Source organism: Nothobranchius furzeri, chromosome 1 (genome assembly GCF_043380555.1).
Source record: "Nothobranchius furzeri strain GRZ-AD chromosome 1, NfurGRZ-RIMD1, whole genome shotgun sequence".
NCBI classification, from domain to species: Eukaryota; Metazoa; Chordata; class Actinopteri; order Cyprinodontiformes; family Nothobranchiidae; genus Nothobranchius; species Nothobranchius furzeri.
The window spans coordinates 109,770,366-109,790,099 of record NC_091741.1 but is presented as its reverse complement, the minus strand read 5'-3'; the positions used below and the strand labels follow the sequence as shown (position 1 = coordinate 109,790,099).

Below are 19,734 nucleotides of genomic sequence, written 5' to 3'. Positions count from 1 at the left end.
AAAAACTAACTGACGCCCTTGTAGGTAAGTGCTGCCACAGAGATGAGTCCCAGAAAATGAAATTATTCTTCGCAATGTTTTTAAAGGCACACTTAGTAGTTTTAGCTTGCTTTTAGCGCCCCCTACAGCCCGTTACTTACTCACTGTCGTAAACCAATAGTGAAACTCATGTCCTCGCTGTGCGTTTGTCTTTTTAACACCGTGATCTAACAGCTGAACTCTCCTCAGCCTTCGTTAGTGTCTACAGGAGCGGTTCATCACTAAATGAAACAAATCAGCTGTGTTTGTGATCAAAAACATGCAGGAAACGTGCTGGAAGCAGACTGCAGCAGCAGGCATGTCAGCTCCACTTTACTGACTTTACAGGGAGCCGTCCGGATACTCTGAAGTTGCAAGTGCAATATTCTGGCCACGGGGGCAGCGGGGCTCTCAGTGACTACTCATTAACCCTGTAAAGGGTCATTTTAGCACATACTGGCTGAAGAAAATGATTTAAAACTATGAAAAGAGTGCAGCGAATTTGTGATGTGCGTTTGAAGAAGAGAGGAAATGATGTAGGGGATCCCAGTGACTCTGATGGCGCGTTAGTGCTCCAGTCCACACAAACGGCTCGGCATCAGAAATGAATGAGCGATAAATGCATATTTATAAGGAAATCAGGTGAGTGAGTGAGACAGGCAGAGAGACAGAGACTTTAATGATTCCCGATGAGATGAGTGGCCCGGCTGACAACCGAAATGAACAGGAATCAATAGAGAGAGCGTCTGTCTGCAGCAGATAAGACACACACACACAATGTTGACTATTAAAGACGACAGCTTGAGATATTACACTATTAGTTATGCTATTTTTAATCAGCTATCATATTTAATTAATTCTTTGGGTCAGATGCTATCTGAGTGTGCGAGCATGCTGGGACGGCTCGGTGTGTTAGTGGAGGCTGGAGGGTCATTACTCCTGTAATGAGGAAGAAGAGGAGGGCTAATCTAAAATACAGAACCTTGAAACGACACAAAATAGAAACCCCAGAGGAGGGGAAGATGGACGAGAGAAGGAAGGGATGGAGTGTGAGCAGACGACGGCGCGGTGTCAGGTTTTTAATATTCAGTTCTGCCTCTTGTCACGCCGTGACAGACCTCAAATCCCCGTAAACCAGCGCCTCCATTCCTCAGCCACTGTTCCCTAAAGATAGTAAACGGGCTGGGCCTGCATGGTGCTTCATTCTGGTTATTCATGTGTTTTTATTCCAGCTCTGAGACGGAGGAGGAGCTGCCGTCAGAGCTGCACCAGGACCCCTACAGGAGCAGGGAATCAAACCAGCAACCCTGCGTTTACGGGACAGCGCACTCTGATGAACGTCCGGGGTCGGTACCGTAAAGGGTTGATGTGGAGACTTTTTATCTGGACAAATAACTGAATTGACATGAATTTAATGTTTGTCTCCATAGAAACAAACTGAAAGTGATTTTAATGAGTTCTAGTCGTGTATCAGGTTTAAGTCAGGCGTTGTTCCGACCCGGGTCAGGTCTGGGTCGTAGACTCACCCGAGTCGGGCACAGGATACGTATTCAGCAGTCTGCTCAGAGTGCAGAGATGGGAGGTGTGTGTGTGTGTGTGTGTGTGTGTGTGCGTGCGTGCGTGCGTGTGTGTGTGTGTGTGTGTGTGTGTGTGTGTGTGTGTGTGTGTGTGTGTGTGTGTGTGTGTGTGTGTGTGTGTGTGAACAAACCCGCTCTGATCAGCTGCTAATTATTGTAATTATGATTCATTACTGTCTCCGATTAATTTAATAAAGAGGAGGCAGAGCAGAGCTCGTTAACCTTCATTACAATAATTGTAGACACAAGACACACACTCTCTCACACACACACACACACATACATATAATACTGTGCTGACGGCAAGACTCTGGTGCTGTTAGAACCTGGATGACCCTGTGAGTGTGTATGACCCTGTGAGTGTGTGTGTGAACTAAATTATTTGAGTTTTTACCTACTTAAAGTGGGAGGAGCCTATGACTACTGTGCTGTTTCTCGTCATAGTCTTTATTTAAGTGCTTCACGACCACCTCGTGTAAAAACACAAGCAGTAAAGGCCAAGTAAAGACCAGCAGAAGCTATAAAATAAAAGCAGGTGAGATTAGCCAGTTATCTACACGGCATAATCGAATGAAGGGAACAGCGGTAAGTGGTTGGTGACAAACGTGAACAACTGTGTAAGTATTCCTTAGACACTAGGCATATGACCTCACCCAGGTGATTGAGACGACTGAAACAAGAACGTACCACCTCATCTTACCCGACCCTCGAGTTGGAGAGAAGCATGCTTTTCTAATCTGCCTTGTGTCCTGTGGTTGATCTGTCACTGATAACTTCCGTTTTATCCTGATTGAAATTTAAGAAACGGACTGCCCTCCAGGCTCGACATCCTCCAGACTGTCTAGATGTGGCTTAATCCAGCCTACGGTACTCCTCAACAGAGATCTGCAGTCATCTGCATAAGATGAAATTCTTAAGCCTGATTCACACCGAGAATGGAACGGGTGCAGTCCGGTGTCCGTACTGCTTTCACATAGACCGCCATTCACACTGACTGTGGTTCCTGTCTCCGACTCCGGATAAGCGGCTGAAAATGGATGGATGGATGTGGTTCCTGTGCTGATCCTCTCTGGATATCTGCTCCCACAATTAGCACCAAATAATTATTTGACGTAATGCATTTAAAAATATACATGTAACGTGAACTGTCATCACAGTGAACTGATTTCCCTGTCGTTAAAGAGACAGCGTGTAGTTTTTACCATTAATTTCTGGGAAAATCCATCAAAAATGTTGTTGAAAATGAACGACATGATGCCCAGTTGTTGAAAAATATTGGCAGCTTCTTAACATACAGCCATAAAAATCAGGTCTAAAATACACGGGAGCAGGTCTAAGCCTCTTGATGACGCCATATTAGATGCCATGTTGCCTTCTACGGGAACCCATGAGGACAAAATGCATTTACTGATTTGTAACACATGGTTACAAAACATTTGTCATTCTTAAACATTGTTGTTTTACACATTTACCTCCACTTGTTGCCAGCGAAGAAAGGGAGTCTGATGTGCTTGTTATATTGCTAAAGTTAGCCCTCGTTTTTTACCCTAATGGGCATCCGTTGGTAAGGTCTTACTCCAACACATAAATACTGCTTGCTTGCAAACGATTTAGGTATCTACTGCGCCCTATCGCCAGGAAAAACACAAAGTTGCTAAAAAAAAGTATATCAGACCGATGCAACACTTATTTAATTTTGAAATATAACAAAATCAGTTCTTGTCTGGCTCGTGTAATTTCTTTACTTCCTGACAATCTAAAAAATCGACTCTATGTGGAAACTCTCCGGAGCTCCACATTTGCACTACATTGCTGCTGGTGGGAATGCTCTGATTTGACTCAGTGAATTTTGTTTTTTGCGGAAGCTGTACGATAACCGGACTGCATCTGTTCTGCATTCGGTGTGAAAGAGGCAGCAAGTAGAGGGAGAAAGGCAAAGGGCCAAGGACAGACCCCTGAGGCACACCCCAGGGGAGATCCATGCAAGAAGATGAAGAAGAAGATTCATGCTGAAAGAAATGTAAACATGTGTTACACGGAGCATCAGAAGCCTCCTGCATGGCCACAACTAGCACAAAATCCAGAATCCATTAAACAACTCTAGCAGATTCCAAGAAAATGATCGGATAATATTAGCACCATCCTTGCATGTTCTGGTATCAAGTCCAGCATTCTTTTAGTTTTTCCCAGAAAACCTGTGGTCTGTCTGAGATCCAGCAGAACAACAGAACCTCTGACCAGGTCAGTGCTGACCCGCATGTGGAACTGGACTTTTATTTTCATTGTGGATGTTCCTCTGACTAAGATATTTCAGGGTCAGCTGGTTCTGGGTGTGAAATAAACGTGTGTTATTTTTAATATTTAAGAAACTGGGATGTAGTTAATCTGTGGAGGCAGGAAGAAGCTCTCTGATTGGTTAATCGTGTCTCATTGTTCCAGCTATTATTTGTTTAACTTTTATTTTTTCTTCTTCAGGATCATTGAACAAACCAATTACATGGAGCTGACCTTAGAGGGGAGGAGGACAGGGCGCCCCCCCCCCCCCACACACACACACACACACGGACCCGTGGCTGTAAATGAGAATCAACGGAATATTAAGTCCCTGTATTAGAATAAACACGCTGCGTGTTAAATCAAAATCCAATTCTGTGCTCTATTATTTTCTGGCACCGTAATGACCGCCGGGATTAGGAATCAATATTTCACTGCAGCGAGACGGTACCGTCTTTATTCTGGTCCTAATTGAGTTCTGAGAGCAGGCCCGGTCCCGGAATCTGCATCAGACCCTCAGCAGCTCTGAAACACCGGGCCGGTACAGAACCGAGTCTAGCGTTATGAAAAGTTCCTGTGGAATTTACCATCATCATCATCTTCATCTTCACCGCCATCATCATCATCATCATCATCAGGAGGCAGCGCGCGCTTTCCGCGCTCTGCCCCTTGTTCTAAGATGACGCGCGCCGCCACACGCGCACGGAGAGATAATGGCCTATTAGCGCGAGCGGGATTAATTTGTAGCCAATTACAAACCGCAGAGTTAAAGGAATGTATAAATAAGGAGGAGGAGCACACACACACACACACACACACACACACACACACACACACACACACACACACACACACACACACACACACACACACACACACACAGTGTAGCGCAGAGAAATGTGCAAGTGATAAAGGTCCAGGGGGGGTTGGGGGGTTGGAGGGAGGGGGGCTTCAAAACCGCGGAGGAGCGGCAGACAGCCGCTTTAGGTCTCTCACTACCGGGACAGGAGGATCGGTCCGTGCTGCAGCTCCCCGCTGGCTCTCGGAGCGCTCCACCAGAACCGGTCACGACCCATCAGAACCCTCCAGGACCTACCAGAATCCGCTTGAACTTGCAAGGACCAAACGTGACCCAGGACCTACCAGGTCACCTGGGCAGGTCGGGGCGTGAAGCTGTATCGGGATACCGGTTTGGTCCAGATCAAAGGTCCGGACGCAGCAGGACTAGCTGGAGACCAGAGGACAGAAAGGACCTGAAGACCCTGTTCTGACCCAGAACACCCGAGGCCTGACCTGTCCAGCTGGCACCGCCACGGACCGGATGTTGATGCGCGCGTGAGCCGCTCGGGCGCGAAGTCCCTCCTATTGGCATGAAGAGCAGCAGGCCCGAGTTCTTCTGATCCGGTTCTGACATTTTATCTCTTTGTTCAGTTCTGAACCTTTCCAGCCCGCATGGGACAGAGGGAGTGATGAACCGGGACAGAGGCGCGGTACCGGGACCGGACGGACTCCAGACCGTTACAAACCGGGACAGAACCGCGGCAGGGCCCGTGACTGACACGGTTCAACAGTCAGTGAGTCGGGACCGAGCGGTTCTTCAGGTGCCGAACGGGATAGAAGGGGTCCAGACGCTAGTGGGCCCGGAAAGTGGAGACATGCTGGATCCGGGTGGTACCGGAGAGAAGCGGATCTTCCCCGGAGCGGGGTCCGGAGGCAGAGAGGGGCAGACCGGGGAGAACAACTCGGAACCTCCACCGACGAACCCGGTGTTGGTCCCGCCACAGCAGGTACGGACTGCACCTCCCGGGTTTTGTTGATTTTATTATTATCATCATCATACACTGAAAAAAGTATATTTAACAATAGTCAATGTAATGTAATATTTTACGAAAATTAAATGTACATTTTTTGAGTTAAGGATCACAACTCAAAAATGTGGTGGCAAACAACTTGAAACTGCCCAACTAAGGGCAAAGTGATGTTTCCTTATTGAACCAAAGTGCTGAATTTAAATAGAACTAACTAGTGCGTATGACGTCATCACGTCAGATTTATTCCCGCCTCTGAAGTTCTAGATTGACCATCTACCAGCACCATTCTCGGAACCGGAGCTGAAACAACGGTAAGTTCTTCGGTAAAATATGGTTTTATGTAGTAATATTATGACTTTATAACTGTATTAATGAATGTGCTTTACTTTTCAATATGTTTTAAATGCTAGTGGTATCAACTTAGGTTTTGTAAAACCACAGTGAGTGCCAAGAATATTGTTGGTGAGATTTAGATTTTTAGACAAAGGATTTTTTTTATTAAACGGTAATTTTTCTACGTTTTTGTCGATTTAAAAGGTTCTTATCACAGAACTCCCGTGATGCGTAATAAGAGGCGTCTTCTCTGCCCCAGCAGTTGTTAGCAACAACGCCATAGAGTGTAAAAATGTAACACTCATTATTTGCCCGTGAAAGTCAGTTGAGGAAGCCCCGTAGATTCTTCTCTCTCTCTCTCTCTCCCTGCCGGCACGTGCCTGCTTCGCATTCGGCACGTGCCTGCTTCGCATTCGCGACTGCATGGTCCCTTCCTTCCCATCGTTGAGCTGCGTTCTGTACCGCGATCATGAAAATGACAGAAATACGTCTCCATCGGAGGATAGTTTAAAAGGTAAGAAAACGTATGAAAAGTATTAAACTCACCATCAACCCAGAAGGTATTTCTGTCGATGCCTCCTTAGTTTTCATGTCCTCCTGTTAGCCTAAATATTACTAGTGGTGTTGGATAAACTGGCTGAATTCTCTACTTTAAGGATTAAATTCTCGTCGTCCAGGATCAAAAAGTAGCAAATTAGATCCACAGACAAACTAACTTCAATCCCAGTGTCAAGTGTAGTCAAATTTAGAACCCGTTTAACTTTTGTTACGGTTATTTCCTTGTTAACCAGTATTTTGAAAATCTCCGGAATTCGTGTCTGATTTTCTGTCTTCCCCTATCAAAACTGTAGAGCTTGACTCGTTTAAAGCCGGGCGGACACTATGCGACTTTTTCACTCAGCTTCAGCTCTTAACTGTACGACTTCCTCGCAGGGCAGTTCTCACAAGTCATGCGCTCACACTGCACGACCCAGTTCTCTGTTGTGACCTGACTGCTCACTCTGTACGTATGATAGCAACACGTCGGCCCTAAAAATATGCTAAAAATAGCAGTTTTTACTCCACGTCAGACTTTTTTGTCTTGCCTGTTGTCCTTCAGGAGTGCTGCAGGGACACGGATTTATGGGGGCTGGTGGGGAAAACGAAATAAAGTAAATCTGTGTTTTGTGATCAGGTTAATTTGACATGAACACGACAAACACGCTTTCTTGACAATCTTTGTGAGTAAAAAAACATGTAGAAATAAAAACGAACAACGTGTGTTATTAGGGAAATAGCGAGCAGATGCAGGATTGCGCATGCGCCGTGAGCGGTTCTGATACTTTTTGGGTCGCAGCTGCTCGCAGCATCGCTTCAACAGTGCGATACCATCACGAGGGACGATCAACATTTCAAACACACCAGAAGTTTGTGCGAGTTTACGATTGCTAATCGGTAGTTGGTCACGTGGTGTTAATCGCCTCTCATAACCCCCTGTACACTACAAGATGCTCAGCGCAAAACTCTCCCCGATCTTGTGGATTCTCGCACGACTGGAAAATCGGCTCAAAAAAGTGAAAAAGTCGCACAGTGTATGCCCGGCTTTAGACACTACAGCATTTAGTGTGCAAAAAGGGCAGTCTTAAGGATTTGGTGTTAATCACTAGAATAATAAAATGTAATGAAAATGTTTACAAATGTAATGTCAGTAAAAAAACTTGTTTTTTCCCCCCAGTCTTTTGTTTCACCATATCTGTAATATCAGATTCAATATTTAAAGTGGGGTTGTATGAACACATTTGTAATTTTTTCTTTTCCCCTTCAGCTCTCCTGATTCCTTTTTGCCTTGTTCAATGTAATGTAAGTTATCAATGAACACTGGCACTTTGATAGATGGAAAGTTTAACCGCTTATATATTAATTAATTTTCTTCTTCTCTTGCTCATTTTTCCTCAGTCCCTGGTAGAAAACCACCCAACATCTGGAATTGCAAATGTGAGTTTTGTATACATTTAATTAAATTATTAATTTTTATTATTTTATTTATTAAAGGCCCTATCACGTTTGCATTAAATACTACATTATTGCTGTAAGTCAGCCCATTAGTGTTCCTGTGTTCCACTGAAAAGACATAGCTTTTCAAGTAAGTTTTTAAATTTAAGTATCTTCTGGGCCAGCCTCTTTGTAAACGAGTATTATATCATAGGAATGCTAAAAAAAATCTTGAGGTTCCAATATTATCTGCTAATAAAGAATACAATTAAAACAGTAGACATGACACTACCTCCCCCATCATTGTTTAGGTTTATTACAGTCAAATCTGATGTAAAGATAATAGTTCATTTTATATTACTTGGTAACAATACCACAAGAGACCCTAGTTGTGCCTCAAAATAGTTTTTGTTTCTTAAAATAGTTCAAGGACAGCTTAAATTTACAATTGTGTTTGTATAACATTAAGGGTAAAAATTGTAGTAATGTTAAGAAATTAAATCTGCCAAATAATTACAGTGCAATTTCAGCTGTGCAATAAAACAGTCCAAATACAACCCCCAACTTTGCTTTCTTTCGAGGACCCAAGGGAATTTCTTATTTTAAAGTACTTTTTTATTATCAATAACATGCTTGGCCCCATGAACAGAATACTTTCTTTATGCATTGGGTTGATTTTTTTTTAAATAATTTTTTTAAGTGTGTTAAACTGAATTATATTTGATTTTAAAGGAAGTAAATTACATTTTAACCGATGCAAGAAAACATTCCAAATACAATCCCCAACTTTGCTTTCTTCAGATGACCCAAGGGAATTTCTTATTTTAAAGTACTTTTTTATTATCAATAACATGCTTGCCCTCATGAACAGAATACTTTCTTTAAAAATCTTCTGTATATTCATTCTGTGTGTGTGTTCATGATTGTCTTCATTTTTCTTTTGTAACACAGAGAAATTAGGTGTTTACCTTTTGCTGACATGTTTCGGCTGGAACTACCCCCTTCGTCAGAGCCATCAGCTGTTCGCTGGCGTTTTTTCCGTTTATGTGCGGGCAACAAAGGACGATGTCGCCCTCTGCTGCCCGCGTCCTCCCCACTGATGACACAGTCCCATGCGTGGTCCAACATGTATACCCCGTCGTCCCTGTTCATGGTGTTGTGTCCACGTCTCCTTATCTCTATCGCTTTCTTAATCCATCTTCTGTATTTTTGTTGTTCTGTGTTAATGATCTGTGTGCTGTCTGCGGGCAGCAGAGGGCGACATCGTCCTTTGCTGCCCGCACATAAACGGAAGTGACGCCGCGAACAGCTGATGGCTCTGACGAAGGGGGTAGTTCCAGCCGAAACATGTCAGCAAAAGGTAAACAAACACCTCATTTCTGTGTTACAGTGCTTACGGTATGTGCCCACCGCACACGATTCTGGTTGTTTTGCGAAATAATTCAATGTAAAATCAATGGAGCAGCGCGACCATGAGTGACATGGCGTCACACGTCAACTCGGAAGCAGCTGTGCGTCCAGAAAGCGCGAGATTACCTCACCTCAGCGGCAGGTGCGAGCTGACGAGGCGTGTCATTTGTGACTGCTCCAGCTGCTGCGTGTGCATCTGGCAAAAGGAAAATCTGATTGCTCAACTTGGAATGGGCCTCACTGAGAGGAATAGAAGAGAGGAGACTCGACATCTGGTGAGTTTATTTTGCTGTCGGAATGTTCAGGAGGTACTGTCGCCATGGAAACACATATACAGTATATGCGATATCAGTAGATCCTTGCATGTCCGCCTAGACGCCCGTCCAAATTGGTCAAAATATTGACATTAGCTGTGCGTTCAACTCGTCCTGCACGCCCGGCAAGGTGCGACTTCACCTGCGTCCGAACAGAGGAGTGTACAGCAATTTTAACGCCAGAATCGCGTGCGGTGGTCACGTACCATTACAGACTGCACGCGATTCTGGCGTTAAAATCGCTGTAAACATCTATTTGGATGCACCTGCAATCGCACCTTGCCGTGCGTGCAGGAAGAGTTGAATGCGGGGCTAAATGTAAGTATTTTAATCGATTTGGTCAGGCGTCTAGGCGGACATGCAAGGATCTACTGATCCACATAGACTGTATATGTGTTTCCATGGTGACAGTACCTCGTGAAGGGTTCCAACAGTAATATAAACTCACCAGGGTATCCAGTCTCCATCTTCTATTCCTCTCAGCGAGGTCCATTCCAAGTTGAGCAGTCAGCTTTTCCTTTTCCCAGGCGTCACGCAGCAGCTGCAGCAATCGCAAAACACACGCCTCGTCAGCTCGCATCTGCCGCTCAAGTGAGGTGATTGCGTGCTTTCTGGACGCACAGCTGCTTCTTAGTTGACGTGTGATGCCCTGTCTCTCACGGTCGCGCTGCTCCATTGATTTTACATTGAATTATGCCGTTGGATGAGGAAAACGAAATAAAGAACGTAAATCTGTGTTTTGTGATCAGTTTAATTTGGCATGAACACGACAAACACACTTTCTTGACAATCTTTGTAACAAAAACGTGTAGAAATATAAACGAACAGTGTGTGTTATTAGGGAAATAGCGAGCGAGCGGTGTTGATGCATGATTGCGCATGCGCCGTGAGCGGTTCTGGTACTTTTTGGGTCGCAGCTGCTCGCAGCGCCGCTTCAAGCGCTGATGCGCTGTGTTGAAGTTCAGAATGTGTTTACCGGTAGTTGGTGGATTTAACCATAAACTTTCCACATGAACAAAATCATATCTGTGTTATTAACCGGTCTAAGAAAATAGTGTGATTTGAATTGTTTTATTAACCCTCTGGGGTACATGGACGCATATCCGCGTCTTTTGAACAGGTCTGATTTGGGACGCTGTAGCAGCAAGACTCCGCCTCCCTGACTTTTGGTTTCAATTCAGCTTTAAAAAGGAGATTATAAACTACACCCCTGTTTTTACATTTTGTTAATAGGCAACGTAAAAGCGGAGTTATACTAAACTAAAAAATTATCTATTTTTAGACAATCTGATAACTTGTCTAAACAGCAGTTTAGTAATCCGTGAGAGGGAATGTGCTTGTGAACGTAAAAAATCCCCCACAAAAACATGAGATCCTTTTGCTGTTGGTGGAAGTCTCACATATTCAGTTTATTAAAAGGATCATTATGTAGCTGAGAGAGAGAGGAAGGCTGCATGAGTAACGAGATGTGCGCAAAAAGGAGCCGCTTTGCGGGGAAAGCAGTGGCGCGAGCGGAGTAACAACAATTAGACAGATATTGACGGTAAACCTCATATTTTGGAGCGATCCGGACAGATATGTTGTCTCTGCAGTTTAGCAGGCTTTTATTAGGCTTTAATAAAGGATGATGAGAAGGATAAATGTCCACCAGGCAGTTCAGATAGTACGGCTGTTTTTTTAACTGGAAGAAGAGGAAGTGGACGGAGACTCACAGCCGGAGTCTGACGCAAATAGCGAGGATGTTGATGATGATGTAGCAGATCCACAGGTCTGTCTTCGCTCACGTCCGCACGTTCACGCCACGCCTCTTGTTTTCTACTACGTTCGCTTCTCACAACAACACAATAGGCACACCGCACCACAGGGCGCAGCGTACATTTTGGAGAAAATTTTAGACTTTTAGGTGCGCCTTATGGTCGTGAAAATATGGTAAATTACATTTAAACTGATGCAACAACTTTTTAATCTGCAACAAAACTATTAACCTCTGAAGCTCTCATTGACTGGTGTTTAAACAGTGGTCTTCCTGAAGGAGGAGAAAAGTGTGGACAAACTCATTTGTAACAAGTGGTCCATCTGTCTTCTTTTTCTAGTGTCAAATTGAATGGCATGGAGTTGCAAAGACTGTCATAGTGTCTTCACAAGAAGATCTCAACTGCTTGGGCACTACAAACTAAGCCACGGACAATATGGAAGAGGTCATTCTTATCCATGCACCTATTTAAGTTGTGCCTGCCGATTCAAAACTTGGAATGCTTTACGGAGCCATCTAGCAAGATGTCATTCCTCTTTTAAACCACAAACAAAGGCATCAGCATATATATGTCCCGTTTGTTCTTGTAGTCTGCATTCTACAGAAAGGGATTTCTTTCATCATATTTTTGCTCATCTTAAAAACAAAGTGTGTGTCACTTGTGTGTACCAGAACTGTTTCTACAAAACAAATGTCTATGAAAACTACAAAAGTCATAAATACAGAAAACATTCTGGTAAAGTTGATGAGTTTAAACCAGAAATAGTTTTACTTACAAAAAACCCTGAAGAATTATCTGCCAGTGTTGCTGTTTTCTCAGATGGGGAAAGCAGTATTGGCTGTAATGAAACTTTAGATGATGATGCTGAGCAGTTAGAGAAGGATTTTGAGATCAAACTTGCTTCCGTTCTTCTTAAGTTAGAAAGTGTTTTTCTTGTGTCTAATGCAGCAGTCGATGAGCTCTTACAAGAGTTGAGTTATTTGATCGGTTCGCTCTGTGTACCAGTTACTAAGAATACAGTTGTGCAAATACTTCAACAGAATAACTGTCCTTTTGACCATTTACTTGTGGAAAATTTAGCAAGTGCAGTTTGTGACAAAAACCCTGTTAAAAAGGCAATAAGGAAAAAAGGGCCCCTCTCCAGTGTTTGGAGGCGAAAGGCTTATTATAGAAGACATTTTGGTGTAGTTGAACCGTTAGAATATTTTCTTGATAAAAAAAATGGAAAGTCATTTCAGTATATTTCAATTTTAAAGACTCTACAGGAAATCTTGGACTGTGAAGCAATACTGAGTCAAACAGAGCATATACAAACATTACATAAAGACTCAGGAGAAGGCATTTACAAGTCATTTTTTGATGGTGCCATATTCAAAGAAAAAGTTCTCTCAAACGAGGAAAGCATTTCATTAATATTATACATTGATGATTTTGAGATATGCAATCCCCTTGGGACATCTAAAAGAAAGCACAAAATTTGTGGATTGTATTGGACTCTCGGTAATTTGCTCCCCGGTTGTAACTCTGCATTGTCGTCTATTTACTTGGCAGCTTTAATTAAGAGCAATGATCTAAAGTCTTACAGTTATGCAAAAGTCTTAGAGCCTCTAATAAGAGATCTTCTGTTTTTGGAACAGAGTGGTTTGTATGTTCCAAAGTTAGGTAAAACCCTCAAAGGAACCCTTCAATGTGTAGTGGCTGACAACCTCGCTGCACATGGTATTGCTGGGTTTGTAGAGAATTTTACTGGAGACTACATTTGTCGCTTTTGCACTGCAAAATCCTCTCAATATCAAACAACTGAGGTTAACAGAGGAACATTTACATTAAGAGACAAAAATATTCATTCAGATCACCTAAAAAGTCTTGAAGGAACTGAAATATCCAGTTGTTATGGTGTCAAGTCAAATTGTGTCTTGTCAGAACTGTTGTATTTTGATCTAACCAAAGGATTTCCACCGGACCTTGCCCATGATGTTTTTGAGGGCATAGTTCCTTTTGAAATTGCCCTTTGCCTTGGAGTTTTCATTAAAAAAAAATATGTCACACTAGTTGCTTTGAATGAAGCAATATCATCATTCAACTTCAAATGGAGTGACAAAACTAACAGACCTCACCCTGTTGCTCAGAGTTTTGCATCAAAAAAGACTGTGGGCGGCAATGCCCATGAGAACTGGAGTTTGCTTCGATTTCTTCCCTTGTTGTTAGGGCAAAGTGTTCCTTGTGAGGAGCCAGCTTGGCAAGTTCTTTTGGACTTAAAGGACATTGTTGAAATAATAGTTTGTCCAGTTCAGACAGAAGAGTCCGTTGCATATCTTGATTTTAAGATTTCAGAGCACAGGGTCAAATTCCAAGAGGTCTTTACTGACTGTGAACTTAAGCCCAAGCATCACTTCCTTGAGCACTATCCGCACTTGATACGTCAGTATGGACCACTTGTTGCCCTCTGGACAATGCGCTTTGAGTCAAAGCACAGCTTTTTTAAGAGAGTTGCAAGGAACGTCAGATGCTTCAAAAATGTGTTGCTCACGCTTGCAGAAAAACACCAGCTACAGATGGCTCACCACCTACAGTCCTGCAAGGTTTTGAAACCTTCATTGGAAGTTTCCACTGTCACCAACGTTCAAACGGACATTCTGAACAAGGACATTGTAAGCGCTCTTAAACAAAAGTCTGTAAATGTAGAGACCGTTGCCTTTGCTGAAAGTGTGACACACAATGGACTTCTTTACAAATGTGGAATGATCCTGGTCCATGGCTCGCTGGGAGGACTACCAGAGTTTTGTGAGATTATCCACATGGTCATTCTTCACAACAACCCTCTGTTTGTTGTCAAAAAGCTCAGTGTGTGGTACATTGAACATTTTAGATCATATGATCTAAAATGTTCTCCAAACAAGGAAGTAGAAGTTCTGGAGCCTAAAGAACTGCTTGACAGATACCCCCTTGTTGACTACAGAATTGGAGGAATGCGCCTTGTCACTTTAAAAAGATACATTCATGTTTAAAGGGTGAGGAGAATGATGTGTATGCAATGCTTGTAATTGGAATATTTGTGTCATATTAACTAGTTAAAGAATCTTTATATACAGTTGCAGGAAAAGGTTTGTGAACCCTGTGGAGTTTCATGGATTTCTGCCCGTTGTGGTCCTAAAATGTGATCTGATCTTCATCAAAGTCCCAACAATAGACAGTCTGCTGAAACTAAAACCACGAAAATAATTTTGTTTTTATTTTTTTATTGAACACACCATGTAAACATTAACAGTGGAGGTGGAAAAAGCTTGTAAACCCTTGGATTTAATAGCGGATTGAACCTCTTTTGGCAGTAAGAAGTTCAACCAAATGTTTCCTGTAGTTCAGATCAGACCTTAGGAATTCATCTTTTCTTCCATGAGAGCAATCCCCCCCAGGCCCTGACGCAGCAAAGCAGCCTCAACCACGATGCCCCACCACCATACTTCTCAGTAGGGATGAGTTTCGGATGTTGCTGTACTGAGCCTCTTTTTCTCCACGCAGTGTTGGGTAGTTCTTTCAACAACTCAATTCTGGTTCCATTTGTCCAAAGAATATGTGCTAAAAGGGTTGTTGGCACATCCCATTGATTTCTTTCAGTCTTTAGCTGATGCTTGGATTCTTCTCCTCATTGAGCATTATTGAACAGTTATTGCTGTCAAAGGAGCTTCAACTATTTATTGTTCACATACTTTTTCCACGTGCACTCTGAATGTTTACTTAATGCATTATTTTAGTTTGAAAACACATAATTCTATGTGTGGTATTTTAAGGCAGACTGATTATTGTTGTTGCTTAGAATATCAGATCACATTTTACGGCCAATTTGTTTTTAGATATTTTGATGCTAATTTCAGAACGGGGTATTTAACCCTAAGCTTTACATGTACTTTTTTTTTTGTCCTTAAGAACATGAAGTAGAGACTCATGCCAATTGTTTGTTTTTCAGATTACCATGGGTGCAGCAAGACTTAAAGTCATCTTGGGCGAAAACAATGTGGAAAAATTGATTCTTCCAAATGGTATACCCCAGTCTTTATTAGAACTTGTCAATGTCGTAAAGAACACCTTTGGAATCACAACAGAAATTCGCCTGCAATACATGGACCAAGATTTTGGAAATGAGTTCTTCAATCTAAACGCAACCTCTGAACTGCAGGATTTGGGAACAATCAAGGTGGTTCAACAGGAAGTTGTTCCACTCATAATCACACTTACTGATGATGTTTCATCAGCTTGTGCCACTTTTGATGCTGTTGATTGCTCTTTACAGGCATCAAACAACACAAACATACTCCCTTCTCCTCCAAAACTGTCATTTCGAAGCGTGCAGTGGCCGGCGGTGTTTCCTATTCCACAATTTTCGTATGACACCGAGCTTGTGCTTGAAAGGGGAAATGCTGAATACAAATCATCCTCCAAATTGGTGTATCTCAGCACAAGAACCAAATCTGACATTCTGAACAAAGTATCTGAAGAAATCTTCAAGTACAAAGCTTATCCATGTGATGAACACTTTGTTGCAGTGGCAGAAGCTTTAATCAAAAAACATCCGTGTTTGAAGGAACCTGGATCCTCAAATGGATGGTACGGATGGAAGCAGAGGCTCAAGTACAAAATGGGAAATCTTAGAACCCAGCTCAGACTGCACGGGTGCCCAGAGGTAGCTGTTAACTCCATGAAGTCCAAAGTTACAGAAGGATCTTCTGGCAGAAACGTAAAAAGGCCTAAAAGGGCAGAAGCTAACTTTTATCCATCTTTGCCAACTGGGGACACTTCCGAATCCCTTGAACAGGAAAGACTTTCACTTCTGACTGAAGTGAAAATAAGACACAATGACCGGGTCATTGCAGACAAAATGGCACGCACTTTTGCATACAGGCGACAAGAGGTGGTGGACGGTGAGCCAAGAATCCAGGATTTTAAGGGTCGATGGCCGGCTCTTTTTGATCAACGCGAGGTAAGAAGACATTGTTATTTAATTTAATCGTTGACAGAGGCTTTATATATTAAAGCTTTTATGTTTTTCTTGCAGATCAATGCAGAGTTCCAGAGGCTTGTAGCTCTTCCCCTAGAGCAGAAGTTTTTTTCCCAACTTGACAAGTACTCCACCAAATTGATGACCGCCATTCGCTCAAGAGGAGGATCAACCAGGGAGAAGATATCTGGGCTGACACAAATCTTTGACCAGGTGAACTAAATTCAGGAGACCAATGATGAGTAACCAAAGAAAAACACAATGTTGGCTTTGTTTCTTATTACATTGTATCTCTCAAAACTAGACCGAAGACGTCAACAAAAAAAGAGAGTGTGTCCTGAAAGCCCTCGTCCCTTTCCTTGGAGAGGATGGAAATGCTTTCATCAAAGAATACACGGTAAGTAAATCTTTAAACGGGTAAATAAAAATGTTCTGAATGATTGTGTGTATAAAGTGTTTAGCTTAGAACTATTGTCCTTTTGGGCACCACAAGGACAATATTTGGTAGAAAATTAAGTTTTACTAAAATACCAAAAATTACCAGACGTGGCAGCCTCATAGCGCTTTCACACAAGGATCAGATCAGCTCACTTTGGCCCAGCATCACTCGGCCGGTCTCGGTCCAGTTGTGTTCAGATTGCTGTCTGAGGAATCGGGCCATGGGCGGAGACAGCAGGCGGGGGGAAGGAAGGCAGGTAAACAGGGGGACAGCATTGAGGATAGCGTGGGATATCACGGAAGAAAACAACAAAGGTTGATGTTTTTTTTTTTTTACTTTGTGCGCAGACTGCGGTTCTTTTAAAAGAAAATACCGTAGTTTCACGACCATAAGGCGCAGCTTCAGTTACGTGTCTTTTTGGTATTTAACACATACAAAAGGCGCACCAGGTTATAGGGTGCGGGCGTGGGCACGGTAAAACGTACCGGTAAAACATCTGTGCGGGTTCGGGACTCGGAACATATCAGTGCAAACCAGACATTGTGAAAATTATAACAGCCAAAAGCATGCTTCACTTTATGGGCTCGACACACGGGAGGCGACATCGCCTCTCCTCCATTCATTTTCAATGAGACATGTGCGAAAAAGCGATAATCGCGGGTCTCTCTCCTACCAAGCGAAAAACGTGCATGTGAAAGTTTGCACTCGTGCACGTGTCGTGCACGGACGATCCAGCGACACGATCCCAGAAAGTTGAAACATTTTCAACTTTTCATCGCTGTCGCTCGGACGAGGACCAATCAACGGAGGTTTCATTCACTGACCAATGAGCGGACAGGATGCTCCGTACACCTCCGAGCAAACATGATGGAGAAGTTGATTATTATTATGTTTATATATTAAAATCAGAAGTAAGATTTCACATAACTCTAGCAGCACCTTGTGAAACATCATATCTACCACTTTATTAACTCTGAACCGCTTAAATAACCTTAATTCCCTCCAACCTGACACAGCCAAGCAAAACAACGGAAGTTTCGATTTCGCCATGGAACAGAACGCGTAGACGGCTTTGCCGCTGCCGCGGATCGCCTCCCGTGTGACAGGTAATAAAAGCGACAGCGACAAATTTCGCTGATCGCGGTCGTTTGTCGCCTCCTGTGTGTCGAGCCCATTACTGGTCTAGTCCTGGTTCAGACCTGGTTTAGAGCGCACGTGCACTTCCTCATTGCGTGCGCTGACGGCTCGTGCTCTTCTAATGGGCTCGACACTCGGGAGGCAACTTCGCCTCTCCTCCATTCATTTTCAATGAGACACGCGTGACAAAGCGATAATTGCGGGTCTCCCTCCTACTAAAGCCGGTCGTACACCGGGAGTGCTGCAGGAGGACACAGGGATTTATGGGGGTTGGATGAGTAAAACGAAATAAAGAAAGTAAATCTGTGATTTGTGATCAGTTTAATTTGACATGAACAAGACAAACACGCTTTCTTGACAATCTTTGTGAATAAAAAACGTGTAGAAATAAAAACGAACAGCGTGTGTTATTAGGGAAATAGCGGGCGAGCAGTGTTGATGCATGATTGCGCATGCGTCGTGAGCGGTTCTGATACTTATTGGGTCGCAGCTGCTCGCAGCGCCGCTTCAACTTTGCGATATCCTCACGAGGGACGAGCAAAATAACACGCCAGAAGTCCGTGCGAGCTCACGATTGCACGGTTGAAGTGGTGCAGCAAGCGGCTGAGACCCAAAAAGTACCAGAACTGCTCACGGCGCATGCGCAATCATGCATCAACACCGCTTGCCCGCTATTTCTCTAATATCACATGTTCGTTTTTATTTCTACACGTTTTTTTTACTCACAAAGATTGTCAAGGAAGCGTGTTTGTCGTGTTCATGTCAAATTAAACTGATCACAAAACAGTTTTGCTTTATTTCGTTTTCCTCATCCAACCCCCATATATCCCTGTGTGTCCTCCTGCAGCACTCCCGAAGGACAACAGCTCTGTACATCTCTGAGCAAACATGAAGAAGTTGATTATTATTGTTTTAAATAGTAAAATCAGAAGTAAGATTTAACATAACTAGCAGCACCTTGTGAAACATATCTACTGTTTTTTTTTAAAACTCTGAACCACTTAAATAACCTTAATTCCCTCCAACCTGGCACAGCAAAACAAAACGGAAGATTCACATCCCCTTATGCGCTGTGTTGAAGTTCAGAATGTGTTTAGTTGGTAGATTTAACCACATAAACTTTCCACATGAACAAAATCATATGTTTGTTATTAAAAGGCCTAAGAAAATAGTGTGATTTGAATTGTGTTTTATTAAAAAAGGCAGTGGGAGCAAATATGAGTTTGGTTGTGCTTTATTTGAGCGCTATTACCAGTAATTAATCATCAAATCCAGGCTCGTAGCCTTACTTTGAACGCCCTGTTCACGCCAATGTCCAGCGGTTGGAGTTCCTTTGTCAAGCCTCCTGGAATAACAGCGAGCTCCGAGTTAATTTGCTTTACCCGTTTTTTCACATCGTCCGTGAGATGAGCGCGCATGGAGTCATAGATCAACAGGGACGGTGACGTGTGGAAAAAAACCGCCTGGTCTCTTCACATACACCTCATTCAGCCACTCTTTCATTTTGTCCTCATCCATCCAGCCCTTTTCGTTAGCCTTGACGATGACTCCAGCTGGAAATTTCTCTTTAGGCAGAGTCTTTCTCTTAAAAATCACCATAGGTGGCAGTTTCTGTCCATTAGCATGGCAGCCAAGCACAACAGTAAATGCAGATTTTTTGCGTCCCGTTGTGCGTATCGGTACCGTGCTAGTCCCCTTCTTCT

General features: G+C 43.1%; 1 protein-coding gene across 4 annotated transcripts; it reads left to right on the top strand.

Moving 5' to 3' along the window:
- The first annotated feature begins 5,920 nt into the window (after positions 1-5,920).
- On the top strand, positions 5,921-17,075 carry LOC139070603 (uncharacterized). Of its 4 annotated transcripts, XM_070553171.1 has the most exons (7): positions 6,463-6,527; positions 7,818-7,852; positions 7,949-7,987; positions 11,802-11,906; positions 15,427-16,437; positions 16,513-16,668; positions 16,760-17,075. In XM_070553171.1, the coding sequence occupies exons 4-7, from the start codon at positions 11,898-11,900 to the stop codon at positions 16,874-16,876; spliced, it is 1,293 nt and encodes a 430-aa protein (XP_070409272.1). In that variant the 5' UTR covers positions 6,463-6,527; positions 7,818-7,852; positions 7,949-7,987; positions 11,802-11,897; the 3' UTR covers positions 16,877-17,075. The 4 variants fall into 4 exon arrangements, with proteins under 4 accessions (XP_070409274.1, XP_070409270.1, XP_070409272.1 ...); XM_070553173.1 differs by lacking the exons at positions 6,463-6,527; positions 11,802-11,906 and adding an exon at positions 5,921-5,991; XM_070553169.1 differs by lacking the exon at positions 11,802-11,906 and having other exon boundaries at positions 6,204-6,527.
- Positions 17,076-19,734: the final 2,659 nt, after the last annotated feature.

Excerpts from the sequence above, each read along its gene's own strand:
- LOC139070603 (XM_070553169.1), top strand. The coding sequence starts at position 6,437 with ATGGTCCCTTCCTTCCCATCGTTGAGCTGCGTTCTGTACCGCGATCAT. Across the intron at positions 16,438-16,512 it reads CTCTTTTTGATCAACGCGAG|ATCAATGCAGAGTTCCAGAG; the intron begins GTAAGAAGACAT and ends TTTTTCTTGCAG. Across the intron at positions 16,669-16,759 it reads TGACACAAATCTTTGACCAG|ACCGAAGACGTCAACAAAAA; the intron begins GTGAACTAAATT and ends TCTCAAAACTAG.